Raw genomic sequence first — 25,832 nt, 5'->3', positions numbered from 1 at the left:
TGGAACTCTTTGGTACATACTTTGTTTGATTTGAAGATATAAAAAATATATCGTAGTAAATCTAGTAGTCCTAAATATATAGTAAAATAAAGTCATTTTGGTACCTCAGCCAACTGCGATAGAGCTTGAGTGGACTTGAGTGATGCGATGGCCTTCCTAACTGGTGACAGGCTGATGGAGACCTGCTCACCAAGCATCGACGATAGGAGACACCTGCGACCTGTCTGTAGCAGAGAGTGAGTGGTGATAATGAACAACAGTACAATAATACAAATATATATCTAATATCAGAATATATATGAATTAGAAACTCGAAAGTATGTGCCGGACAGACAGGTCTCGATTCACGGCCCGCGTTGAGGAACTGAGTAGTGGTGCTCTGGTATTGCAGTAGAAGGCCTACCATGAGTAGGCTAGTTGTGCTCTGGTATTGCAATATTACCATGTGTAGTCCTGCTCTGGTATTGCAGTAGTACCATCAGTAGTTGTACTCTGGTATTGCAGTAGTACCACATCACAACAGGCCTGCTGTTGTCGGACCAGCAGAGACGCGGTAGCAGAGGAGTTCTTTCAGCAGATGGGTGTGCCCAGCCTCTGGGAAGGAGGAAATACGGGGATCGTATCCACGGAGAAACCTCCCCTCCTTCCCGGTTGTCTCCTGCTGGTGTCCAGTGTCCGCTAGCCTTGTTTCTGCTCCGCACACAAACACACACACACACACACACACACACACACACACACACACACACACACACACACACACACACACACACACACACACACACACACACACACACACACACACACACACACACACATGCACAGGCACACACCGTCACATGCATACATTACACACACACACACACACACACACACACACACACACACACACACACACACACACACACACACACACACACACACACACACACACACCACCCTAACCGCTCAGTTGTCAGCAGCAGATCCGCTCTGCCTGTCTGATCGATGGCTGAATCCATAGGCGCGGTGCTCGTCGTGACGCGTGAGTTGTTAGTTTGTTTTAATGTGTTTCTTGTTGCTCATTGTGTAACTGTGTTGCTAGGCTGTTTTAAATAAAAAAACAATTCGCCCGACGACCAGATCCCCGTGGTGGACGTTAATATCCCCTTGGTGGACGGTATCGCCCCGGTTTCCCCCGTGTTCGCTCATAGTTTGACGTTAAACCCAGGAGAACCCAGGAGTTGTTCAGTGTTTACTGTTTACGTGGAGGGCGGACAGGATCCCCGGTGCTTCTGGGAAAAGTTGGATTTATCGTTCAGCAAGCGCAATGTTTATCTTCTTATGAATGTATTTCGTTTGACGCAAAGGTTCCTGGAACTATACTCGCTAAAAACACCAAACTGCTCCAATCGTCCTGCCCTTTTCTATCTATTTTCATGCCTTGCTTTAGTGTGTGCAACATAGATTATTAACCTAAAGAAACAAATGGACAAAAAGTATCATTCAAGCTAGAGACATCTCCCCAGAATGTTTCATCTGATTGGCGATTCCAACACATCCATGTCATTCAGTAGGTCATTTGGTAATTTAGTTATTTAGAAATTTGGTCATTCAGCCGTTTAGTAGCCTATAATTTAGTAGCTATTATAGTATAATTTAGTATCCTTTACTATATTTTAGTATCTTTAGACCGCTGAGGTGAGGCCGGTGATCACACTTTAAGTACAACCCACCCGGTAAAGCCCAAGAACTGCAGAATGTAATATGCTTCTAAACGTCTTTCCTGACCATTGGATTAGTGTCATGCTTTGAGAACACAGGAGATGCTGTTCAAATCCTCTGGTGCAGTCTCTGTAGTGCGACTCGGGAAATAGTGTCTAATTGTGTTCGCTTCAGAATGATAAGTCACTGTAAAGTTGAATGACAGGTCTATATGCTTTCTGATTCCGTAAATTGCGTGAGAAAAATGGCTGTGTGTGTGTGTGTGTGTGTGCTTGCTATAGGTAACACATTACACTTATTGAGGATCTAGGGTCAGCTTAATGTAGTTTTGGTATAGTTACGGTTCAACCAGTCCATTCCTCTATTTGACGCATTGTTTCTGGACCTGCCCTCCCATTACAACTGTGTTAATACATGTGAGATCTGATCTAGAGTCAGGGGAGGTTAAACCAGTCCAGCGTTAATGATGTGCTAATGGTCTCTTCCTCTTGCACCTGAGCTGCAGTGCCTATGACTCAGGCTGCCTGTAGCTCCACTTCTGTGGCAGCTAATCCTCATCCTACAAATCATGGCACCGAGTTCCGCTTCATGCAGATGACTGGTATAGGCTTCATGAGTTATGTAGGGTGTAGGTTTGCATGTTATTGGTTTCTGGTTGATGCAAGCAGAGATTCACTACTGGTCTTAAGGAGTTGTCCTGTTTGCCATGATTAATTGTTGACATTGTCTAAGTCGAGAAGTGAATCAGCCATGCTTTTGTGAGTATGCATATTCTGAGACTGGGCAGATGGCAATCCATTGACAAGCATTACATTCCAAACAAGTATTTAGCAGCACGTATAGCTGTGTCTTTGTTTTGTCCGACACAAGTATATGATGCTTGCATACAAGCTGCCCTGGCTAGTTGGTTTTCTCCAATAGGGACCACAGGTTTAGATTCTCTGTTGACGCTCGTTCTCTGAAGCTCACAGACTGAGAGCACTGGGAATCCTTGAGTGTAAACTGTTGTGGGCAGGAGCAGAGTGTTGAAGATTGATCAGACCTGAAATCTGTTATGGCTTTGGGTTTAAAATAACCCAGTGACCTTATTAAACGGGTGCCCTGCACGCTTTAGGCTGAAGTACCTCAACCTGTTTGCCTATGAGGATCTAATTATAAGCTTGTGTTCTTTGTCAACACTTCTAACCCTGGTCTTGGCTTTAAACTAGCTTACATTTGGCATGGATTTGTTTTGGTTTCGGCTTCGAATTACATGGACCAACCCAGCCTTTGTCTGTTTCAAACAGAAATCTTTTTGGTTTACTTGTGTTTGGTTTACTTAAAGTTATAAGATTGTTGACGTTCTAATAACTTGTAATCTTTAATATGATATTGTAACTATAATCCTTATCCAATGGTTAAACCAATTGTATGAGCAAATGAGGGACTCGTTTATTCATAATAATTGTGTTAAAAATTGTAGAGCATGCAATAATTAGCTAACTAGAGGGGACGTTGTCATTAAAAATAGAACAAATCCACTGTCCTGTCCTTTGTGGGTTTTGGGAGACTGCAGAGCTCTGTGTTGATTGCTTCCCTAAGGTGACTTCACACCAAAAGCCAAGGCACGGCGCGATTACCTCCAAAGTCAATGGAAAGACACGAATAGACAATATTTTGTCATTCAAATTCGCTCCTCTGAGAAGGGTGAATATTTGCTGCTTTTGAAGGTATGTTACTAGTGGGAAACTTGATGATACGCCAATGGTACTTCCTCTTTAAGACTTACTCCAACGAGTGGCACGGAAGGAAAGGTGGAAACGAAACAAGTGCCGCTACAATGGAATAAGAATAATTTACACTTTGTCTGCAATATCCAAAGAGCACTAAGTAATCCTAAATCACAAATAAAACACAACATCTTCCAGTTAATATCAAATGGTAAAACGTCTGTCTTGAACTACTTTTTAGTGACCCATTGGAGTGTGGAACTCCTTGAACGTGCAATTTCCTGTCTTCTGAGGAAATGGAACATTCTCTAGCAGTGAAATAAATAGTTGAAGTAATAAACTGTACTCCTCACATATATACAGCAGATGTGAACATTTCCAAACTGTTTGATTTCAGATTGATGCTACACTACCCTACATTTCCTCATTCACGATTTAACTGCTACTCTCTCTTTTAAGGTTTCTTTGCATCATTCTCATTTTACTTACTAGGAAGAAAACAAAAACGATACCTTTATCCTGTCAGCTAATTCCTTGAAATCAAGTATTTGGCTGATGGCTATTAAATTCCAATCAGGGCCTATCAATCCGCTATTAATGACATCAATCGGAACAATCTCTTATAGTTCCTCCATTACCCCCACCCCTCCCCGATCTCAGGGCCAACGTCAATATCCTGCCTCACTTGGAAAGGTTTCATCTTAAACTGGGACTGGATTCCCTTTCCTGTGTAGAATCATTTCCACTGGTCGCTAAAGCAGACTGAACTGTAGAGCCACGGTGTCTTCCAACACTCGTTCTTTAGTGATTCTCCAAAGGCCACATGGCCACCATGCCCATAGGATACATGGTGTATTAGACCCTAAGTGAATTGAGATTCTTAGACAACGCCTTTCAGTGACTCAGCTCCACACATCTCCTGCTCCTGCTCGCCTCCCCGAGGTTACACAGAGCCAGCAGTAGGCGGTGCAGAGTGGTAGGGTGTATGGGAGGGTTTGGAATGCACCCTGGATCCTCCATATCCGGGTCGGTGAAAGGCAGAGAGAGGCTGTCAGGCTATGGAGTTCACCGAGGGGACAAAGGCCTCTATCACCATGTTGATGTAGTAAAGCCGCTGGGGGGACTGGGAACACTGGGGGTCTGACCAGCACCAGCCCTGTGAGGCTGGGGGCAGACGTGTGCAGACATTGAAGCGTTCAGACGTGGGTTTGTGTGTGATGTATAGCGAGGCAGCACTGTGGCTCATTTCCCTGACTTACTAACTCACACATGCACTAAGGGACGTGCACGGCAGCGCACACAAAGCCTCCATTGTGTGTGTCACGCTGGAATGCCTTGACCGGGGATTCAGGACCATGGCGTTGGCCAGGGAACCTCTTAGACTCTGCTGCTCTTGGGGTCAGAGTGTGTGACCTCCAACCGATTGGACTGACTGCCTACCTGTGTGTGTGTGTGTGTGTGTGTGTGTGTGTGTGTGTGTGTGTGTGTGTGTGTGTGTGTGTGTGTGTGTGTGTGTGTGTGTGTGTGTGTGTGTGTGTGTGTGTGTGTGTGTGTGTGTGTGTGTGTGTTCCCCTGATCCCTGAGCCTCCTATCTCAGTGTAACCGCCCATCAATTCACATCAACGACTTCTCTGTCCAAAGGGTCGCTGAAGATGGCCATGTGAAGGACTACGGGGCAGGAGTGTCTCGTGGTTTGAGTCCAAGCCCAAAGGTGGAACTTTGGACAGCGATCATCCGCAGTCTTCAATTTACATTCAGGGCGTTTAGCAGACGCTTTTATCCAAAGTGACTTACAATAAGTACATTTAGAATCCACCAAGTGCCAAGCACTATCAATCGCTAGGATAACCCATTCCCTGTATACAGCAACACAGAACATAGCTAGGATAAGATGCTATACAACTAAGTACCAGTGAGTTGAGAGTGCCAGGAAGCATGACACAGAATAAGTGCATAGGTGTGGGGGGGGGGGGTGGGTGGCTGTGCAGAGTGAGTCTTGAGTCTTTTGCGGAGGCTGGGAGCTCGTTCCACCACTGCGGGGCCAAAACAGGGTGAGTGGTCACTTTGACGATGGACTCTTGCTTGCTCTTAGCGATGGCGGTACCAGACGTCCATCTGAGGTAGTTGAGCGGAGCGCTCGAGCTGGGGTGCTGGGTTCACCAGTGCTCGGAGGTAGGCGGGGGCAGTACCATTGACCGCCTTGTATGCCAGTAACGTCGTCCTGAATCTGATGCCAGCGACTACAGCGGCTACAGTGGTGGTCCCGGAAGAGGGGTGGCATGGTGTAGACGGTGGAGTCCTGTAGGCATCGCTGCCCCCTAGAGCCCTCCCTGACCGTGGAGCCGGGACCGGAGGGTCAGCCGGAGCGGCCCGGTACCGGGAGCTGGAGGGACTCTGCAGCGGGGCTTACAGGGCGTGGTCTCCGTTATAGATTGACTGAACGCCAACACAGAGACGGGCCACTCCTGGCAGACCCCTGGTTGACCTGAACCATCTGAAGGAGTCTAAAGTCCTGTGCGTGTGTGTGTGTGTGTGTGTGTGTGTGTGTGTGTGTGTGTGTGTGTGTGTGTGTGTGTGTGTGTGTGTGTGTGTGTGTGTGTGTGTGTGTGTGTGTGTGTGTGTGTGTGTGTGTGTGTGTTGTTGTTGTAATTTCCACAACCGTTGAACTATATGCCATCACCTCTTTTCAAGATCTAGTGATGATTAACATCAACAGGGTTGATGTTGATTGCATACTAGTCTGTGACTACACCCCCTCCCCCAGAGTGACCTTTGGAAGACACTGAATGCCTTCTCTTTTGCTCTACCTCTCTCTTCCTCTCACACTGTCTTTCTGGTCTCTCTTTGACTCTGTCTTCCTTCCTCCTTTACCCATAATCCCATGAGGGAAAAGACTGAAGTGTGTTCACGCGTGTGTGTATTCATTCACACCAATGCATGCATGTTTCATCAGCTGCTCTTTAGCAGAGATCAGTTTCAGTCATCCCTCTTTTAATAGCAGCTGGGATCAACACGGCCCCGCCAGCGCCTATTTAGAATGAGAGGACACAGCAGCCTCTGGGGGGGGCCCTCAGGGGCCTCCTTGCAGCCTCTGGGGGGCCCTCAGGGTCCTCCTAGCAGCCTCTGGGGGAGGGGGGCCCTCAGGGATCTCCTAGCAGCCTCTGGGCAGGGCCCTGGGGTGGTGGAGCAGCCTCTGGGCGGGGGCCCTGGGGTGGTGGAGCAGCCTCTGGGCGGGGGCCCTGGGGCGGGGGCCCTGGTGTGGGGGCCCTGGTGTGGGGGCCCTGGTGTGGTGGAGCAGGCCCTGGGCGGGGCCCTGGGGTGGGGGCGGTCATCAATCCCTGTCTGCTCCATGTCGTGGTTCTACTTCAGGTTGATGAGGACGTGGTAGAACCAGAGGCGTCGCAGAACCCGACGCAGTCCTTTGAGAGTCATAATATCGTCTGAAGGCGCACACAGCTTTTGGCCCTGATAATATGTATTTTATGATACTATCTTTGTATAATATGATATAACTTAGATATAGAGCTCAAGAACTCCCGCCGGAGCATCCAGAGTGTTCTAGAATATTTGCAGAACACGGCCAAAAGTGCTTTATGAATCCGAGGCATCCACTGTTATCACTAGCGCATTGTACCGTGGCCTCAAGCTGCTCAGGGCCACACCCCCTCCCTCCACCTTGACCTGTCTCTAACGGCACGTTTGTGGAGAGCTCATTGTGGGACCGGCTCGGAGTGGCTGTAATTCTGCACCAAGGCTAAATATCTTGAACGTCTTCAAATACTGTATTAAGGGCCCACTAACTCCTATATATAATGATCCATAAAGTAGCATGCCATGGGACCTTTCAGTGTGGAGCTGCTCAAGAGCAGACCAAGCTTATTAAAGGACTTCCATGATGTAACAAAGCTGATCTTATGGTTGGTGTGTTATTATTGTTCTAAATTGGTCTGCGTGACTCTTGTGGTTAAATCAAACAACCATTCACACCCATCCTCCCCTTCAAATCTTTCCCTCTGACATCATTAGCTCTCGGTCTCTCCCCTCCGTCTCTCACTCCTCTCCTGTGGTCCTGTCTAGATACCTTCTAGTCTATGCAGGGCGTGACACAAGTGGTCTTTGACCCTGCTCCCGTTAAAACATCGCACAATGTCCAATAACTAACCAAACCCTTATCGGACAATGTGTGTTTATGTTATTGGATAACTAACCCTTACCGTTGTGATGATAAGAACGTTGCCGGAGTACTAGGGATCTATTCCCACCCTAGGTGTCGTCCACACCCGCTGATGGTGAATAACATGTCCCCCCCCCGTGATGGTGAATAACGTGCGTGTCCCCCCCCCCCCCCGTGATGGTGAATAACGTGTCCCCCCCCCCCCCCCCCGTGATGGTGAATAACGTGTCTCCCCCCCCCCCCCCCGTGATCTTGATTAACGTGTCCCCCCCCCCCCCCCCCCCGTGATGGTGAATAACGTGTCCCCCCCCCCCCCCCCGTGATGGTGAATAACGTGTGTCGTCCCCCCATGATGGTGAATAACGTGCCCCCCCCCCCGTGATGGTGAATAACGTGTTCCCCCCCCCCCCCCCCGTGATGGTGAATAACGTGTTCCCCCCCCCCCCCCGTGATGGTGAATAATGTGTCGTCGTCGTCCCCCGTGATGCGGAATAACGTCTCCCCCCCCCCCCCCCCGTGATGGTGAATAACGTGTTCCCCCCCCCCCCCATGATGGTGAATAACGTGTTCCCCCCCCCCCCGTGATGGTGAATAACGTGTCCCCCCCTCCCCCCCCCGTGATGGTGAATAACGTGTCTGTCGTCGTCCCCCCGTGATGGTGAATAACTTCTCCCCCCCCCCCCGTGATGGTGAATAACGTGTCCCCCCCGCCCCCCCCCCCCGTGATGGTGAATAACGTGTCCCCCCCCCGTGATGGTGAATAACGTGTCCCCCCCCCCTCCAGCGGGCCAGACCCCCAGCCCGGCGGGGCCTGGCGTGGCCGAGGCCAGCCCAGAGTACATGGCCTTCGTGCTGGTGCCGGTCTTCTTCACGCTGGGGCTGCTGGGGGTCCTGATCTGTCATCTCCTGAAGAGGAGGGGCTACCGCTGCACCACCGGGGAGCCCCCCGCCGAGGGGGAGGAGCCAGAGGAGGACCTGGAGCTGGGCGGAGGTGAGGGGGGGCGGTGTGAAGGTGTACAGAGACGGGGCAACATGTCAGACCGAGCAGCAGCAGTAGGGAACGGCCGCCCGACACCCAGCCGGCGGTGGTATTGGCCCACCTCTGGTTGTATTCTTTATGGGGCCAGGGGTAAGACCTGGGCGGGGAGCTCTTCAGTGGGCTTGTCCCCCCCTCCCTCGACTCTACGACTCTAGTGGTACATTCCATTCAACCAGTACCAGCCCAGTGGTACATTCCATTCAACAAGTACCAGCCCAGTGGTACATTCCATTGAACCAGTACCAGCCCGGTGGTACGTTCCACCCAGTATCAACCAGTACCAGTCCAGTGGTACATTCCACCCAGTATCAACCAGTACCAGCCAGTGGTACATTCCACCCAGTATCTACCAGTACCAGCCCGGTGCTACCACCCGGTATCCACCAGTCAACGGTATCCCAGTATGGTAACCCAGTATGGTGTACCAGTGGTGTATACAGAGTTGGTAAGATGACAGCTGTTATACAGCTGTGAAAAAAAAGATGTGAAACTAGGAAGAACCTATTAACACGTGTCTATTTCAATCACACTGTAATGGAAGCACCCAACGAGACAAGAGTTTAAAATATCAGTACAGTATCAGTTTCATGCCCTTATTGGAACTACAGTTAATTGCATCGTCCCTATCTTATACAATTTTCAATACAGAAATTCACATTTATGCATCTTTTTTAGAGGCCAAGTTAAACTGCAATACAGTATGGTTGAGGTGGACATGTCTGCAAGCAAGGCTGCAAGACGGTTAAAGGAATCTACGCATCAAAGAAGTCAGTCAATTGGCCTCAGTGTCAGACCTCATTCAAACTATCTTAAAATGTTTCAATCAGAGAGGAAGGGAGGTATCTCTAGCCCCTAGCAAAATGCATACAAATACTTTTTCAATTGACTAGTCATTATATAAACATGATTTAAATAATATGCATATAATTGTATATTATTGCATATGTGGCCTGTTGAGCCCTTTAAGCCTGAAACTGATTAAGGGCTTTACAAATATATAATTGATTTGGGAGTGCTGGAAACATAACACTGACATTCCCACAGAGTGCTCTCTGCCTCCTGCACGATACCCAGGCCCCACCCCCCATCCAGACCAAACCAGGGTTTCCAGTCAGTGTGTATGACTGGCCGGCCTCCTGTGGGGTTCAGTCTGTGTAAGGGCGACCCCCGGACAATGCCCGGACCCGGTCTCTCTGTGTACAGAAGGTTCTCCTCTCCTCCTCCTCCTCTCCCCTTCCTAATCAGGACCATGAGACTGTCTGTGTACAGAAGGTTCGCCTCTCCTCTCCTCCTCCTCCTCCTCTCTCCTTCCTAATCAGGACCATGAGGCTGTCTGTGTACGGAGGGTTCTCTGGCAGATTGCTCATCTAGAAGAATATCCTTGTGAATCCCAGACTTGTTCCTCTCTCCTTGTGCGCTGGGCGATACTTTGCACGCCGCGCTTATGTTCGCTGCTGGCCAATCACGGCTCTTGGTCTGGGCTCTGGCGCTGTTGTTGAATTTAGTTTTTTGGCATTATAAGTTCTGGGGAAATGTGCTTATCTGTCTAACTATCTGGACTTTTCCTTCCTTCCTCTATTTGGCTGATGGCCAAACCCTCACTCACTCACTCACTCACTCACTCACTCACTCACTCACTCACTCACTCACTCACTCACTCACTCACTCACTCACTCACTCACTCACTCACTCACTCACTCACTCACTCACTCACTCACTCACTCACTCACTCACTCACTCACTCACTCACTCACTCACTCACTCACTCACTCACTCACTCACTCACTCACTCACTCACTCACTCACTCACTCACTCACTCACTCACTCACTCACTCACTCACACTAACCCTGAGTCTCCACATGGCTTTCAGATTCACTTGTGTGTGAGTTTCTTGTAAGGGCGTATATGACTTTATGAAAAATATGTGTCTTGTTAAGTAATGATTTTCTTTCTTTGTCTGCATTTCCTAGACTTGAACGACACGTTCAGCGAGAACAACGACACCGTGGGGCAGATTGTCCACATGATCATGAGTAATGAAGGTATGTGATTTGATCCAAAAGTGTGTGTTTTTCCCCCTTAACCCATTTAGGCCTAAAGCGCCTGGAAAAAATGCCTGTAAAACCTATAGGCGATTTCAGAAAAGCCCCCAAAACCTGAAGTTTTTCTAGAAATTCAGCAATTGTGTCAACGCCTACTAAATTACTGATTTCTCAGCCCCTGTAACAGATAGGAACACAATTCAAAAAGTATTTGAGAGCTGACACCTGTGGCTTTCATGGGAAATTGGAGTTTTTATTTACAAATATTTACAATATTTACATACAGGTAGAAAAGTAAATAAAAAAGTAAAAAAATATGTAAAAGTGCAGGAACAGCACAAAACAGTAAAAAAAATAAAGTATAAGAAAGTGAAATAAGTATATAAGAAAGTAATAAAGTATATAATAACAAACATGGGAAGGGGAACAGACTGGGACTAAAACTGTAAACAGTCTGCGTTTTAAATTACATGCACTTGTATGTGATGACTACTGAATAAAAGTATTATGCATAATACAAATACAATTGCATTCCATCCTAAGAAGTAGCGTAATTAAAAGATACAGGCTATAATTTGGGAATGTATAGTAGCCTAGGCCTTATTGTTCTGGAGATCGCAGTTAGGTGTGAAATTCCAAAGAAGCTCTATTCTTTGGAAGAGCCTTGAACATCCTGCATACGGGCCCGTCGTTGCCTTGTTACGCCACTGGTGACATTCCAGAGAAGCTTATCTGGTTTTACCGGTGCTTTACGCATCTCCGGGACAGTAATACATCTCTTACATATAAACTGTCGTAATTTCTTATTACAGCATCATCACAATCAATAAGTATTACTATTGATAAGTATAAGTGACATTCCAGAGAAGCTTATCTGGTTTTACGCACCCGGGTGCTTTACGCATCTCCGGGACAGTAATACATCTCTTACATATAAACTGTAGTAATTACTTATTACAGCATCATCCCAATCAATAAGTATTACTATTGTCCTTGCCTCCAGCTGGCCGCAAATCTGTCCCGGGACATATTTCTGGCGAATTGCGTCCGAAAGAGATTCTTACTCTGTCGCCAGTAATCTCTTCGCACCGGCAACACAAGCAGCCCCATTCCCATAGCCCCATTCCATACTTCTTCTTCCTCGTCGTCATTCACGAACATGTGCCTTAACCATAATTCCCGGTCAATCGGTTCGTATTAGTCATCAAAGTACTCGGCCTCATCAACATCTTCGAAGCCGAGAAACTCCTCGAAATCGCTACCGTCAGAAAAGTCTTCAGTCTCAAATTCCGCCATACTTGCTTGAAGAAATTTCTGAACTAAACTCACGAGGAACAAGTTGACACCTATATGTGTCTATTTTGATGCATTTCATTGGCCCAGAGGCCGACACTTTGGGCAAAAACCCCCCTTATACAGAAAAACGACGCAAACGCTTTCCCGTCCTTAAAGGTAGAATGACGCAACAGCGCCCCCGGCTTTAAAGGTAGAACAGCGGCAATGCTTTCCCGGCTTAAATGGGTTAAACATCTGCATCAGAGCTGTGTTCAAACTGGGCAGACTGAGGCCAACTTTCAAGGTGAACCTTTTTGTTTGTTCAATTTAAAAGGAGCAAGGAGAATAGAGGGCTATGTCACCGAAGTCCTAGAAAAAAACTAGGACCAATTGACGTTCACGTCACACTTTGATGATCAATAGGACTGTGGTCGAAGTACATTAACATTTACATTCAGGGCATTTAGCAGACCCTTTTATACAAAGCGACTTACAATAAGTACATTTGTCATAAGAAGCAGGCCCGCTTCTTATGACAATGTATCACTGTCAGTACAGTAAAGATGTTCATAGAGCCAAGTGCAAGTACTAACAATCGCTATGCTAACCCATTCCCTGTGTACAGCAATGCTAGCAACTACTGCAGATGTTGCACAATTAAGTACTATGAATAAGTGCAATGTAGATTAAGTGCGTACAATAAGTGCGTACATTAAGTACCAGGACGTACAACATACAATGGTGGCCGGAAGGGGCTCGGTAGCTATGCAGAGTCGAGGTGAACTCTGAACAGGTGGGTTTTGAGTCTTTTGCGGAAGCTGGTGAGCGACTCTACGATCGGCAGGGAGCTCGTTCCACCACTGAGGTCCCAAAACAGAGAAAAGTTGTGACTTTGTTGATCAACCTTGGCTTGCTCTTAGCGATGGCGGTACCAGACGTCAAGCTGAGGTAGTTGAGCGGAGGGATCGAGCTGGGGTGTGTGACTTTACCAATGCTTGGAGGTAGGCAGGGGCAGTTCCATCGACTGCCTTGTATGCCAGTACCATCATCTTGAATCTGACGCGAGCTACTACAGGGAGCCAGTTGAGGTCCCGGAAGAGGGGGGTCACATGGGAGAACTTCGGTAGGTTGAACACGAGGCGCGCTGCCGCATTCTGGATGCGCTGCAAAGGTTTAATCGCAGAGGCAGGAAGTCCAGCCAGGAGTGAGTTGCAATAGTCGAGGCGGGAGATGACCAGTGATTGGACTAGAAGCTGAGCTGCTTCCCTTGTGAGCTAAGGCCAGATCCTGCGGATGTTGTAAAGTGCAAATCTGCTGGATCGGGTCACTGCATTGATGTTTGCGGTGCAGCATAACTGATTGTCCAGTACCACACCGAGTTTTCTGGCAGTTGGAGAAGGAGATACAGTGATGTTCTCAACAGTGACCAGTAACTCCATGTATGGGCAATCTTTTCCTTGCATTAGGAGGAGCTAAGTCTTGTTGAGGTTAAGCCTCAGGTGATGGGCAGTTGCCTAAGTGCTGATGTCTGCCAGACATTCAGATATGCGTGTTGCTATCAGGGCTTTGTCAGATGAGGGGAATGATAGAAATAGCTGAGTGTCGTCAGCATAGCAGTGATAGGAAAAGCCGTGTGATGTAATTACAGAGCCCAGAGATCTGGTATAGAGGGAGAACAGAAGAGGCCCCAGTACAGAGCCTTGAGGGACACCAGTTTCAAGTGTGCAAGGTTTGGACAAGGAGCCATTCCATGTTACCTGATAAGTGTGATTCGTCAGGTAGGATGTGAACCAGGGAAGGGCAGATTCAGCAATGCCAAGTTCAGCGAGAGTGGCAAGGAGGAACTGGTGGTTCACCGTGTCAAATGCTGTGGACAGGTTGAGGAGAATGAGTTCCGATGAGAGGGACGAGGCTCTGGCAGCACGGAGGGACTTAGTCACCGCGAGAAGAACCGTCTCAGTGGAGTGTGCCTTCTTGAAGCCTGACTGGTGAGGGTCAAGGAGGTTGTTAGATTAGCAATAGGAGGACAGTTGGTTAGCGATGGCATGTTCCAGTATTTTAGAGAGGAATGAAAGAGGAGATACCGGTCTGCAGTTCTGGATGTCGGTGGTATCAAGGGTCGGTTTTTTGAGGAGAGGCTTTATTCTGGTCTTGAAAGACGCTGGAACAATGCCTGAAGTGAGGGAGGAGTTGAAGAGTGCGGTGAGAAATGGCAGGATGTCGCTTGAGACAGCCTGGAGGAGAGAGGAGGGGATAGTGTCAAGGGGGCAGGTGATGGCATGGTTAGATGATATTATTCTGTTGACCTGGTCGGAGGTGAGAGGGATAAATTGGGTAAATACAGAGGTGGGGATGGGAGGAGGGAGGATGGTGGCAGGGATAGAAAAGGAGTCAATGTCCTTTACCTTCTAGGTAAAGTAGGTAAAGAAGTCATCAGCAGTGAGGCAGGAAGGAGGTGGAGGGGAGGGAGGGTTGAGGAGGGAAGAGAACAAGGAAAAGAGTTTCCTGGGGTTTGAGGCGGAGGAGTTTATTTTGGTGCGGTAAAAGGCAGATTTGGCTGTTGACACAGTGGAGGTGAAATCAGAGAGAGGGAAAAGATATTGGGATTGATCATTAGGAGAGTCTGATCTCTTCCATTTCCTCTCAGCTGCCCGCAACTCTGCTCTATAAGTCTGCAGAGATTCAGACAGCCAAGGAGGGGGGGGGGGGGGTGAGGATCGCGCACGTCTGGAGTGGAAGGAACAGAGGGAGTCCAAAGAGGAGGAGAAGGAGGATAGCAGAGTGTCGGAGGATTCCTCGGTGGATAGTTGGATAGAAGTTAGGTAGAATCGTTCGACAGAAGGTAGTGAAGACAGAACAGTTGAGGCAAACGTAGAGGGAGAGTGAGAGGTTTGAGGTTACGGCGGCGGGTTACAATGTGGGGACTAGAGAGGAGGGGGAGAGAGGACTTCAAGGGGAGAGAAAAGGCAACAAAGTGATGGTCAGACACGGGGAGCGGGGTAACAGAGAGAGCAGAGGTGCCAGAGGACCTATTGAATATCAGGTCAAGTTGGTTCCCGGCCCTGTGTGTGGGAGGAGAAGAGGAGAGATTTCAGTCAAAGGTCAGTCTTGACCGCTGATTGGCAGTTCCAGAGTCCTCCCATCACTTCAAGGTCAGTGTAGGCAAGGGTCGGTGGATGGCACAGATTGGATGAGTTGCTGCGCCGAGCAGAGGATCTATGGTGGCGTCATCTATGAGTGGAAATCCTGACGATGAGTGAAGTACGACTCATAGCTACAATAGGGTGGCTTCCCTGGTCGTCCTTGAGGGACTCCCACAGAGAGACTTCCTTAGACTTTGTCTGATGGTCTGGGGTGTCGGGCCTCTCTCTCACGCCCTCTCTAGCCCCCCCACCCCCAGAGTCCCTGACCGGGACGGCCCCCCATTATCTGTTCTCGTCAGCACATTGCCACATACCCTGTGTGTGTGTGTGTGTGTGTGTGTGTGTGTGTGTGTGTGTGTGTGTGTGTGTGCGTGCGCGTGCGCGTGCGCGTGCGTGCGTGCGTGCGCAGAGGGACACAGACGGTTCAATCAGAGTTGTCGGATTGAATTGGTGTTTGAGGAACTTGTTGCGTGTCATCAGGAGGGATCCAGACATTACAGACGGTCGTCATGGCGACATGATGATGACTCAGTACCACTTCCTGGGTAATGAGGAAGTGGGGAGTTATGCATACATACGTAATTTGTCCAATATGATATATTAATATATCGCTTTTTCATGCACATGAATGGCCATGGCGATAACACGCGTGTTTTTAAGCTGTTATGGTATCATTTGAGTACTTATATCGGTACCCGTTATCTCAGAGTACCCAAATGTAAGTACTTGTATAGCGGCCCATCGTGTCGACTGGTACGTTTCAGCCGGTGAAGCTAGCCCGTGGCGAGATAAAGCTCTAGAGTCTAGACCATCTTACTGAAAATCGACAAGATATTGGTTTAATCTGTTATTATGCAATGACCTTCGGGCTGTACGGCTATCTTTCGGAGGTTAAAGGTCTACCCTTCACTGATCTTCTGAATTTGTAGTAATCCAGGCGAGTTCCAACAATATAACTTCAACTGGAGGATCCTGTTGCGTAATCATCCCATGTTGATGACAATGGGAACTGAATGCTATTCATGACTGACACAAATCACTGATGAGGGTGGTGCCAGGTGGTGGGGGTCGGTATGGTATTGAGTGTCAGGTATGTCCACAAACATCTTTTAGGAGCTTCCGGTGTTTGCTGGCTGCTCCTTGATCAAACCATCCCTGCGGTGCGGGCCAGGAAACCCTGTAGGAGGTTTGATTGGAGTTCATGTTGGTGTACTGCTGCAGTATGTCCTCAGGTCTGATGCCATCAGGCTAGACCTGGCCTGTCTCTCTCTGCGTAGGGTTAGTTTGTGTGTGTGTGTGCCTCCCTTTTAACTCTGTTTCTCCTTCCCTCTCCCTCTCTCACTCTCCAGCAAACTCGGACGCCCTCAAAGCCATGGTCGAGCAGAACAGCATTGACTCTGATGGGTGAGTACTCTGTCTCTCACTCTCCTACTGTTGATCATTAAATGTACATTTAACATTTCAATTGCAGCCCAAGCGCCTTCCTCTTTTTTTTGTAGCATGTTGTGCCTGGTCTGGGTTGGCTTATTTTACCCGATTTACCAAAATATACCTCATTTATTGGCAGTGGCTATTATGGATTCCATACACTGATCCGACCACCAGGTGGCACCAAATACCTTCTTTTAAATCGCATTAGCTTCCAAGCGACCAGTTATTGGGGTGCAAAGGTCAGCAGATCTGGAGGGGCAATCAGATGGCCTCTCTGTCTCCTGATGCATAGTGGATGGCCAAAGGGCTGATTGAGGGGCCCCCCAGCCACATAAAATAAATTTCTAATTAAAGTAGCTCAGCATATCAAGTATTTGTTCTCATCCTTTTCTCCCCAGTTGAAATAAGTGTTTATCTTATACAGTAGGCCTACTTTAGTATAACAGCACTTGGGTTAGTAAACAAATCACAACAACCGACATGAAGTTGAAGTTACAAAGATAAAACGTGTGAGTTTGCTAGAGTCAAAATAGTCACAGCTCATCTTGAGCATCTACTGTCTCCTGGTAGCCAGGGTACTGCCCATCTTGTGCTGGGCAATTAGCTCTGATGGCCAGGACATCACAGGAAGCCGATACTGTCTAAGAACGAAAGAGAACAACATTAGCAAAGCAAGATAAATTATGCCTTGAGTAGCCTATACAGCATTACACAGATTTCAAGCTAACGTAACGTAGCCTATGCGCTGCCAATAAGATCGGCTACTTTCGAATAACTACATTGTCACATTCCCTGGGACTCAAAACTATTGTAGTCAATAGGGATGGGCATAATTAATCGATGCTCGATAATCGATCGTTAAGAAATGCGTCGATCAATTTATATTGTTATCGATCAAAAGGACGTTGTGTTGCATACTGTGAGTCTTGAAGCATTTAATTGAATATCACTATGTGGGAGAAATACCACCCTGCCGACTGGTGGAAAGTGAATGGAAGAAGGTTCCTGTCAAAGTTAGCGCGACAATACCTCTGCATCCCCGCAACTTCGGTCCCGTCAGAGCGGGTGTTTTCTGCTGCTGGACTGACAGTTACAAGGCTGCGTTCGCGTCTGACCCGCGAGCATGTTAACATGGTTATATTCCTAAACAAAAATATCTAGGCTGGAGTTATGCTATGGACAGTAGGGACAGTCACCACCGTATGTGAGTCGCTCTTTTTTTTCTTAATGTGTTGTCTCTCACTCCGCTTTTCTTTCGGCTTGGTGCCTCTTGGAGTCGTTACATTTTGCCAAAACTATGATATTTTAGCAACAAGTTCAGCCTTATATATGTTCAATAAGGTAATGCTTTTAGATAGACTAGTTCATGCAATTGTTTGTAAATGGGTGGCTCATCTTTTTGTTGCGAGCCTTTTCCGCGCGCCGGCTGCAGCCTATAGGCATTATATGTCGGCCTTTTTCCCCCCGTTTTTTCAAAACAGTTATACTGTTTAATGCCCACTTTTAGCCTACTGCCTTTGTTTGATTATTGTTGTCCGATAAGTTGGCTACTTATTGGAATTGGAATAGGCTACAGATTTAGTCTTGTTGCATCGTTTGCAAACCTTTAAGAGCGCCTGTAGGCGCATTGTTCGGACTTTACGAGCGCCGCATAGGCCTATAACCTATAATGCCTGTATTTATTATTTTAAAACTGTTAAACAGTTGTAGGTCTTCAAGTTAACTGTATTGTATTAATGTTGGCCCATACATTATTGTTGGAATAAAGATTTCATTGATAAAAACATGCTGCATTTTCTACCAACGGGAATTTCAATATAGCCTAGAAAAAAGTTAATGATTAATCGATAATTGATCGATAACTCTAGCGATGCTCGATCAAGGAAATTTCTTCAAATGCCCATCCCTAGTAGTCAATGTGTTAGTAATAGAACAAACACTTACTCTATGCTCAGACGTCTGTTTCCAGTTCACTTTCTGGGTCCGGAAATATACATGTATCCAATACCCAGCTGTTGAGATGAGGCGTAAAGCCTGGGTGAGAGGTTACACGCATGGCTCCGTCCTCGCCAGATTCAGCCATTTATTTGAGAAGAAACTGGCATCGCTGAAATTCGCTGCAGCACAGGGACTCTGTGATAGTGTCTACAGGCGAACAGAGCAAACCGGCGCGCTCCGGCTCCTCGTCCTCGACAACAGGCAAGGCTTGTTCAGCTGCAGCCGCCGCAGCCTCCTTCTCTATTTGTGTCAATTCTTCGTGGCTGTATTCTGGCTCGTACTAATAGCCCTGAATGTCCGAATCCAACAATAGATTTTCGAAATCCACTTTGGCTGTTTCACATTGCAAATGTGTTCTCTAGCTAAGCGGTGAAGAAACATGGCGGACATTGTGTTTACATCTGGTACGCGAGCTCCCGCCCCCCTTCATTCCTTATTGGTGGGCTCACAAATTTGCGGAACCAGTGGTTTGTAGTCCTCGGCCCTTCTAGCAGGCAAGCAAAGTTATCCTGAGATGACGTCAAACGCGTCATTTGACGTCATCTCGGGAGAAAATTAGATCAGGAAAGCTGGGCCAAGGGAAGACTGGGTTAGCGATTTTATAATGATAGAACGCGGTTCTGGACGGGTGAAGTATCCCTTTAATGGATATGACTAATAAAATCTAGTAGATTGTTATGAGTTTTAGATTTGTACATGATTATTGTTTTGGATTGTTTTCCTCTATCAGCAATATAATTACATTCAGGGGCCTGAACACCATCCTACTCATTGAAGATTCAAGATCCAAGATTAAAGAATTTATTTGTCACATGCGTAAATGTGGAACAAAAAGCAGTGAACTGGAGATTGCGACTGCAACTCCCAGCTGTGCAAATTTGAATAATAATAGAAAAGTAAGAATATTGAAAAAAAATAAAAAGGGAGGTGGGGATTAAATAAAATAAAATAAAAAGTTTATGAAGAGGGGGGAATTATGCATCATTGTCCGTATGGCTTGGTGGAAAAAAAATATCATCATAACTCATCTGAAACAAGCAGGATGAGGTTAAAGGAGGGGGGATAAGCTTCTTCACTGGCTTTAAGAGGAGGGTTAAGGTGCAGTATAGTTAACGTGTGGTGTAGTTAAGGTGTAGTATAGTTAACGTGTAGTGTAGTTAACGTGTAGTATAGTTAACGTGTGGTGTAGTTATGGTGTAGTATAGTAAACGTGTAGTGTAGTTAGCTTGTAGTATAGTTACGTGTAGTACGGTTACACTCGGTTTCCATTCTTTGACAACCCTGAGTTGTTCATCTTTGGAATGGTTAAAGCCGCGTTTATATATCGCTGACCTCCTTTATAAAAAACACCTGCAACACTGGTCCTTAGAAAGTTAACCTGTTGAAAACATTTGGAAGAAATGGTGACACACACACCCTCAGAAGGGCTCTGCTTAACTAGTCTTCATTAAAGAGTGATGACACACACACGTAGACGGGCTCTGCCTTAACTAGTCTCCATTAAAGAGTGATGACACACACACGTAGAAGGGCTCTGCTTAACTAGTCTCCATTAAAGAGTGATGACACACACCCTCTACGGGCTCTGCTTAACTAGTCTCCATTAAAGAGTGATGACACACACCCGTAGACAGGCTCTGCTTAAGTAGTCTCCATTAAAGAGGGATGACACACACACGTAGACGGGCTCTGCTTAACTAGTCTCCATTAAAAAGTGATGACACACACACATAGAAGGGCTCTGCTTGACTAGTCTCCATTAAAGAGGGATGACACACCCGTCTACGGGCTCTGCTTAACTAGTCTCCATTAAAGAGGGATGACACACCCGTCTACGGGCTCTGCTTAACTAGTCTCCATTAAAGAGTGATGACACACACCCTCTACGGGCTCTGCTTAACTAGTCTCCATTAAAGAGTGATGACACACACCCGTAGACAGGCTCTGCTTAAGTAGTCTCCATTAAAGAGGGATGACACACACACGTAGACGGGCTCTGCTTAACTAGTCTCCATTAAAAAGTGATGACACACACACATAGAAGGGCTCTGCTTAACTGGTCTCCATTAAAGAGGGATGACACACACCCGTCTACGGGCTCTGCTTAACTAGTCTCCATTAAAGAGTGATGACACACCCGTCTACGGGCTCTGCTTAACTAGTCTCCATTAAAGAGTGATGACACACACCCTCTACGGGCTCTGCTTAACCAGTCTCCATTAAAGAGGCGTGCTGTAGCAGGGTGTAACCCCCCCCTGTGTGTGTGTTCTCTGTCTCTCTCAGCCCCCCGCTGACGCCCACCTCCCCCCCCCCGTCCAGCCCCCCCCGGACCCCCGTCTGGCCGGGCCCCCCGCGGGTCCCCCGCGGCGCCGTGGCCACGTCCAAGCACACGTGTAGCCACCTGCACACCATCGGGGGCCCCGGGGGCCCCAAGAACACCTGCAGCCGCTGCAGCCAGAAGAAGTGGCCCCTGATGCGGCGACCCCTCACCCCCCGGCGCTCGGAGAACCGCCGCTCCCACCAGGGCGAGGTCACCGTGCTCGCTGTCGGCAGGTCAGCGCGGGGATCAGGGAGTGTGTGTGTGTGTGTGTGTGTGTGTGTGTGTGTGTGTGTGTGTGTGTGTGTGTGTGTGTGTGTGTGTGTGTGTGTGTGTGTGTGTGTGTGTGTGTGTGTGTGTGTGTGGACCCATAGGTAGAGGGATTAAAATCTCAACAATTTGCTGATTTAATTGAAAGTATTTATAATTATTTTACATTCTTGAATGTCCCTTGGCTTCAAATTAAAACGTTAGCTCCACTTTGCGTCTGAGACGGGAGCTCTCCCTAAGGGCTTATTCTCTGTGCGATATGACGTCATGCAACCTTTGATATGGATCCCTGCTGTAACTGAAGAGAGAGCTGCTCCATACCCAGCCTGCGGTCGGACACATGACAGCATGTTGACGTGGAGGGGCCGCTCCCTCAGCAGCGGCGTTAAGACGCTCCTCCTCTGCTCCCCAGGTTCCGTGTGACCAAGTCTGAGAAGCAGCCCAGAGAGAGGCGGACCCTGCCGACCTCAGAGGCCAATGGCAGCGCTCCGACGTCCCCCGACCAGGCGGAGCCTAAGAGCAGGACCACGTCGGAGTCCCAGCAGGTCGGACGGCGTGTGTGTGTTAGTGTGTCTTTGTTTGGGAGCTGCTTAGACGTGCATGTGTTGAAGTCCGTTTATAGAACACCTTAGTGGAGGCTGAATTCAGATTTGTTGTTATACTTTGAAAACAGGAAATCTGAATTTAGCAGGTTTTAATTCAGCTCTTTGAAATGGACATTGCAGTCCAGGTTGTACCATTGCAAAAACTGTGCAACTTTTTCAATGTTCACTTATCCCGATGAAGAAATCCTGGTTGCAGATATTCCAATTATTCCAGTAGTCAATAATTTGGATCTGAACATGTGAGCAGAGGTGGAGGGTCATTCCACGGCCCAAGCAGGGGAGGCTGAATGCAGCTGAATGCTGGCCAACAGACAGGGTCCTGCCTGTCGCTGAGCACAGAAAGCTGCCCAGCTCAATTAATTAGCTCAATTAATTTACCTCATCGTGCATCAACTCAGATTATTACGCTACAATGTATTCATATATTATTAATGCCGATATATTTTGACAGGGCGAGAATCCACTGAGGCTGATGATTAAATGAGCATTCAGCCGATAGCCTCTGGGCTTTACCTAGCGGGCCAAAGCGGTCATCCTAGCAGTTAGGTTGTGTTAGATGGCCCTGGATCCCTGGGCTTTTTAATCTCAGAGTGTGAAACGGGCCTGACGCCGCGGGGGGATAGCCCCCACGTCGCCCATGGCCAGCGTTTAGTCCTCCAGACGTTTCATGACGGACGGACACTGCTCTGAAGGGTTGGACTTTAGGCCTGTCCCTGGAATTCCTGCTACGATATATTTGGTGTTCCCATTATCTGCAACTGTTTGCAAGTTTTGCATCTGTATTGAATTGAAAAATACATATTTGAAATAGTTTTATTTTTTTATGGCACAACTCGATTTGTCATATTGGAATTTTCGAGTTGAATTCAGACGGATTCAGATTAACTTGCTCTCAAATGCCGCTTTTCCACTGCATGGTACCAGCTCGACACGACTCGACTCGACTCAGCTCGCATTTTTTGCGTTTCCACCGCGAAAACATGGTATCTGGTACCTGAAGTGGCTGCTTTTTCTAGTACCGCCTCACTCTAGGTTCCAAGCGGCTGAGCCGATGCTAAAAGGTGACGTCGGCAGACGGCCGGCCACTGATTGGCCAGAGAGTGTGACGAAGTCACGAGAGCGACATGGCAACCATGCTGGTAACAGCCATAGCAGCGCCGCAGCCAACATATTCCACTTCTTCAACTTCTTCAACATGCCAGCTAATAATAGTAATGTTATCAATGTCCTCTATTGTTGTTATGTGGGTTCTCTCCATGTGTGGGTTGCGTAGGTGTTGCACGGCCCTTTCGCGCAGCCGACCCCGCCCACGTCCAGGAGGTACTATTTGCGGTGGAAAACGACCCGTGCTGCTGCCGTGTCGAGTCGTGTCGAGTCGAGTCGAGTCGAGTCGAGTCGAGTCGAGCTACATGTGCGGTGGAAAAGCGGCAAAAGTCTAATATCTCAATAGACACAAGTTCCCTGCAGGTCTTGACGTCCTATTGGAAGGAAATATTATCGGTCAGATTTCGAAGTTGTTGAAGGAGTGACGGGAGGCTAATTCCAACAGAAGAGATGACCGACAAGCGACCATTGTTAACTGGCCACCTAAGGTTCACCCATAAGATAATATGGGCTTTATTAAAATTAACAAAAGTCTGAACCCTGTTCAGATCCTGCGTTAGAATAGAAATAAATGTTTAATGTTTAACGGCCCAAAAACAAAGCGCAGATTCCAGATCATTCTGACGCTCCATTCCTCGACCTTTCCATCTGCACATCAGTATGATGGGTGTTGTGGTGGCTGTGGTTCACCAGCAGTATGATGGGTGTTGTGGTGGCTGTGGTTCACCAGCAGTATGATGGGTGTTGTGGTGGTTCACCAGCAGTATGATGGGTGTTGTGGTGGTCCACCAGCAGTATGATGGGTGTTGTGGTGGCTGTGGTTCACCAGCAGTATGATGGGTGTTGTGGTGGTTCACCAGCAGTATGATGGGTGTTGTGGTGGTTCACCAGCAGTATGATGGGTGTTGTGGTGGCTGTGGTTCACCAGCAGTATGATGGGTGTTGTGGTGGTTCACCAGCAGTATGATGGGTGTTGTGGTGGTTCACCAGCAGTATAATGGGTGTTGTGGTGGCTGTGGTTCACCAGCAGTATGATGGGTGTTGTGGTGGTTCACCAGCAGTATGATGGGTGTTGTGGTGGTTCACCAGCAGTATGATGGGTGTTGTGGTGGCTGTGGTTCACCAGCAGTATGATGGGTGTTGTGGTGGTTCACCAGCAGTATGATGGATGTTGCTGTGGGGTGTTGCTGTGGCTGTTGTAGCGTGCTCTCTGACCAGGATGTGTTCCTCTCTCTCCCTAGGAGCCGACCAAGTGACCCCCCCCCCCCGGTGAGTCGTCCTCGCTCTGCTGCTGCTCTTTCCTCCTCAAACACTGCATTAAAACTCAAGCTAGAGTCTCAGTGCAAAAAGAGACATAGTTGTAGCTCAATGCTAAATAGGACTATTTATTTTGTCATCTTCCCCCGTGAGGACCTCGTTCTTGACCTATGACCTTTCATCCCAGGGCAGGGAAGGAGGGGCTTCAGCGGACCGAAGACGAGAGGGGGAGGAACGGCGGAGCTAAATCAGAGACCAAACCAACATGTAGGATGATCTGCAGCAGAGGGGCTGAACACACGCTCCTCCTCTGAGGGCTCCTGCTCAGTGGACCACAACGAGGAGGAGGAGGAGGAGGATGAAGACGGTAGCTAACAGGGAAGAGAGGAAGAGCCCCCCCCCCTCTCTCCGCAACAGCCAACAGCGAAGGCGTAGTCATCGGTGACAGAGGCTGGCAGCTCCCTGGGGTCGCCAGGGGAACAAGGGGTCAGGGTGAAGAAGAGGACGATGAGGAGGCTCCAGTGCAACAGGAATATGAAAATGGGCTTTGACTTACACCGTGAAACCTTCCGCCGGCACCCTGCATACCGCGGTCACACAGATGGATTGTATAGTGCCAAGGTCAGAGTCGACGGAAAGAAAAGGTCTCAGAACTCAAACTGTCACTCCCTCGACGCAAGTCATTAGTATTACAGAACCAAAGAATAAGAGCTGTGTGTACGGCAAGAACAGCAACGCAGTGGAAATCCAGGCCTGATGAATGATGACACCGGCCTTTTTCTGTTGTGGAAAATCCTGCTTGTGAAACCTAACCCTCAACCTGATCCAATCACAAGCAGGTCTGAAAGGTCAGCAGACAACCATCGCCATTAGACATCCCCCCAACCTCCCCTGAAAACAGCAAACGTGGTCCTCATGACAGTAGATGCAAGGCCAGTAGCCAGGCCTCATGGCAGGCATGAGGTGGTTGTTTGGCACGGGGCTCTCGCTCTAAGACATTCAGTCAAATAAAACCAACCGGTAACGAGCTAAAAACCAACTTACCATCAATTCACTTCCAAACATTCGCTCCAAGCTGCGTGTTCGGTGAGGTGTTTAAACCTCAATTTATTGTGTGTTTGTGTGTGTGTGTGTGTGTGTGTGTGTGTGTCTGCGCGTGTGCGTGTGTGTGCCAAATATTCTCCCGAGAACATCCCCAAGGTCATGTCTCACTAGGAATAATTTTATCAAGACAAATATAATTTGAATAATAAATAATAATTCATTGAATTTATATAGCGCTTTTCTAGACACTCAAAGACGCTTTACAGTGAAATGGGGACCTCACTCACCACCACCAGTGAGTAGCACCACTGGGGTGATGCACGGCAGCCAATCAGCGCCAGAACGCCCACCACACACCAGCTGGAGGTGGAGAGTGAGGGCAGTTTTAGGCAGAACACCGGGGAATCCCCTACTCTTTGCGATAAGTGCCCTGGGATCTTTAAAGACCTCAGTGAGTCAGGACCTCGGTTTTACGTCTCCTCCGATGGACGGCGCCTTCCACAGCACAGTGTCCCCGTCACTGCACCGGGGCATCAGGGATTGATGTTTTTGGCCATTGGTAAGAGTGCCACCTACTGGCCAATACCCGACACCACTTCCAGCAGCAACTCAGTGTTCCCAGTTGGTCTCCCATCTAGTACTAACCAAGCCCACACACAGATTCATCTAAGGCAGGGTTGCTAATGGTCTGGCTGCTATTTTGAAGAATGATTGACAT

The 25,832-nt window shown here is 48.0% G+C and overlaps 1 protein-coding gene across 1 annotated transcript; it reads left to right on the top strand.

The window, feature by feature from the left end:
- Nucleotides 1-672: 672 nt before the first annotated feature.
- Nucleotides 673-25,239, top strand: rell1 (RELT like 1). Its single transcript, XM_056575168.1, has 8 exons — nucleotides 673-1,024; nucleotides 8,372-8,578; nucleotides 10,599-10,670; nucleotides 16,438-16,492; nucleotides 20,801-21,070; nucleotides 21,517-21,649; nucleotides 24,055-24,082; nucleotides 24,258-25,239. The coding sequence occupies exons 1-7, from the start codon at nucleotides 988-990 to the stop codon at nucleotides 24,067-24,069; spliced, it is 789 nt and encodes a 262-aa protein (XP_056431143.1). The 5' UTR covers nucleotides 673-987; the 3' UTR covers nucleotides 24,070-24,082; nucleotides 24,258-25,239.
- Nucleotides 25,240-25,832: the final 593 nt, after the last annotated feature.

This window comes from Gadus chalcogrammus, chromosome 17, assembly GCF_026213295.1.
Source record: "Gadus chalcogrammus isolate NIFS_2021 chromosome 17, NIFS_Gcha_1.0, whole genome shotgun sequence".
In the NCBI taxonomy this organism is placed as follows: Eukaryota; Metazoa; Chordata; class Actinopteri; order Gadiformes; family Gadidae; genus Gadus; species Gadus chalcogrammus.
Note: the sequence above shows the minus strand (reverse complement) of the source record. Positions and strands in the feature narration are given on the sequence as shown.

Excerpts from the sequence above, each read along its gene's own strand:
- rell1 (XM_056575168.1), top strand. The coding sequence starts at position 988 with ATGGCTGAATCCATAGGCGCGGTGCTCGTCGTGACGC. Across the intron at positions 1,025-8,371 it reads CGCGGTGCTCGTCGTGACGC|CGGGCCAGACCCCCAGCCCG; the intron begins GTGAGTTGTTAG and ends CCCCCCCTCCAG. Across the intron at positions 16,493-20,800 it reads AACAGCATTGACTCTGATGG|CCCCCCGCTGACGCCCACCT; the intron begins GTGAGTACTCTG and ends TGTCTCTCTCAG.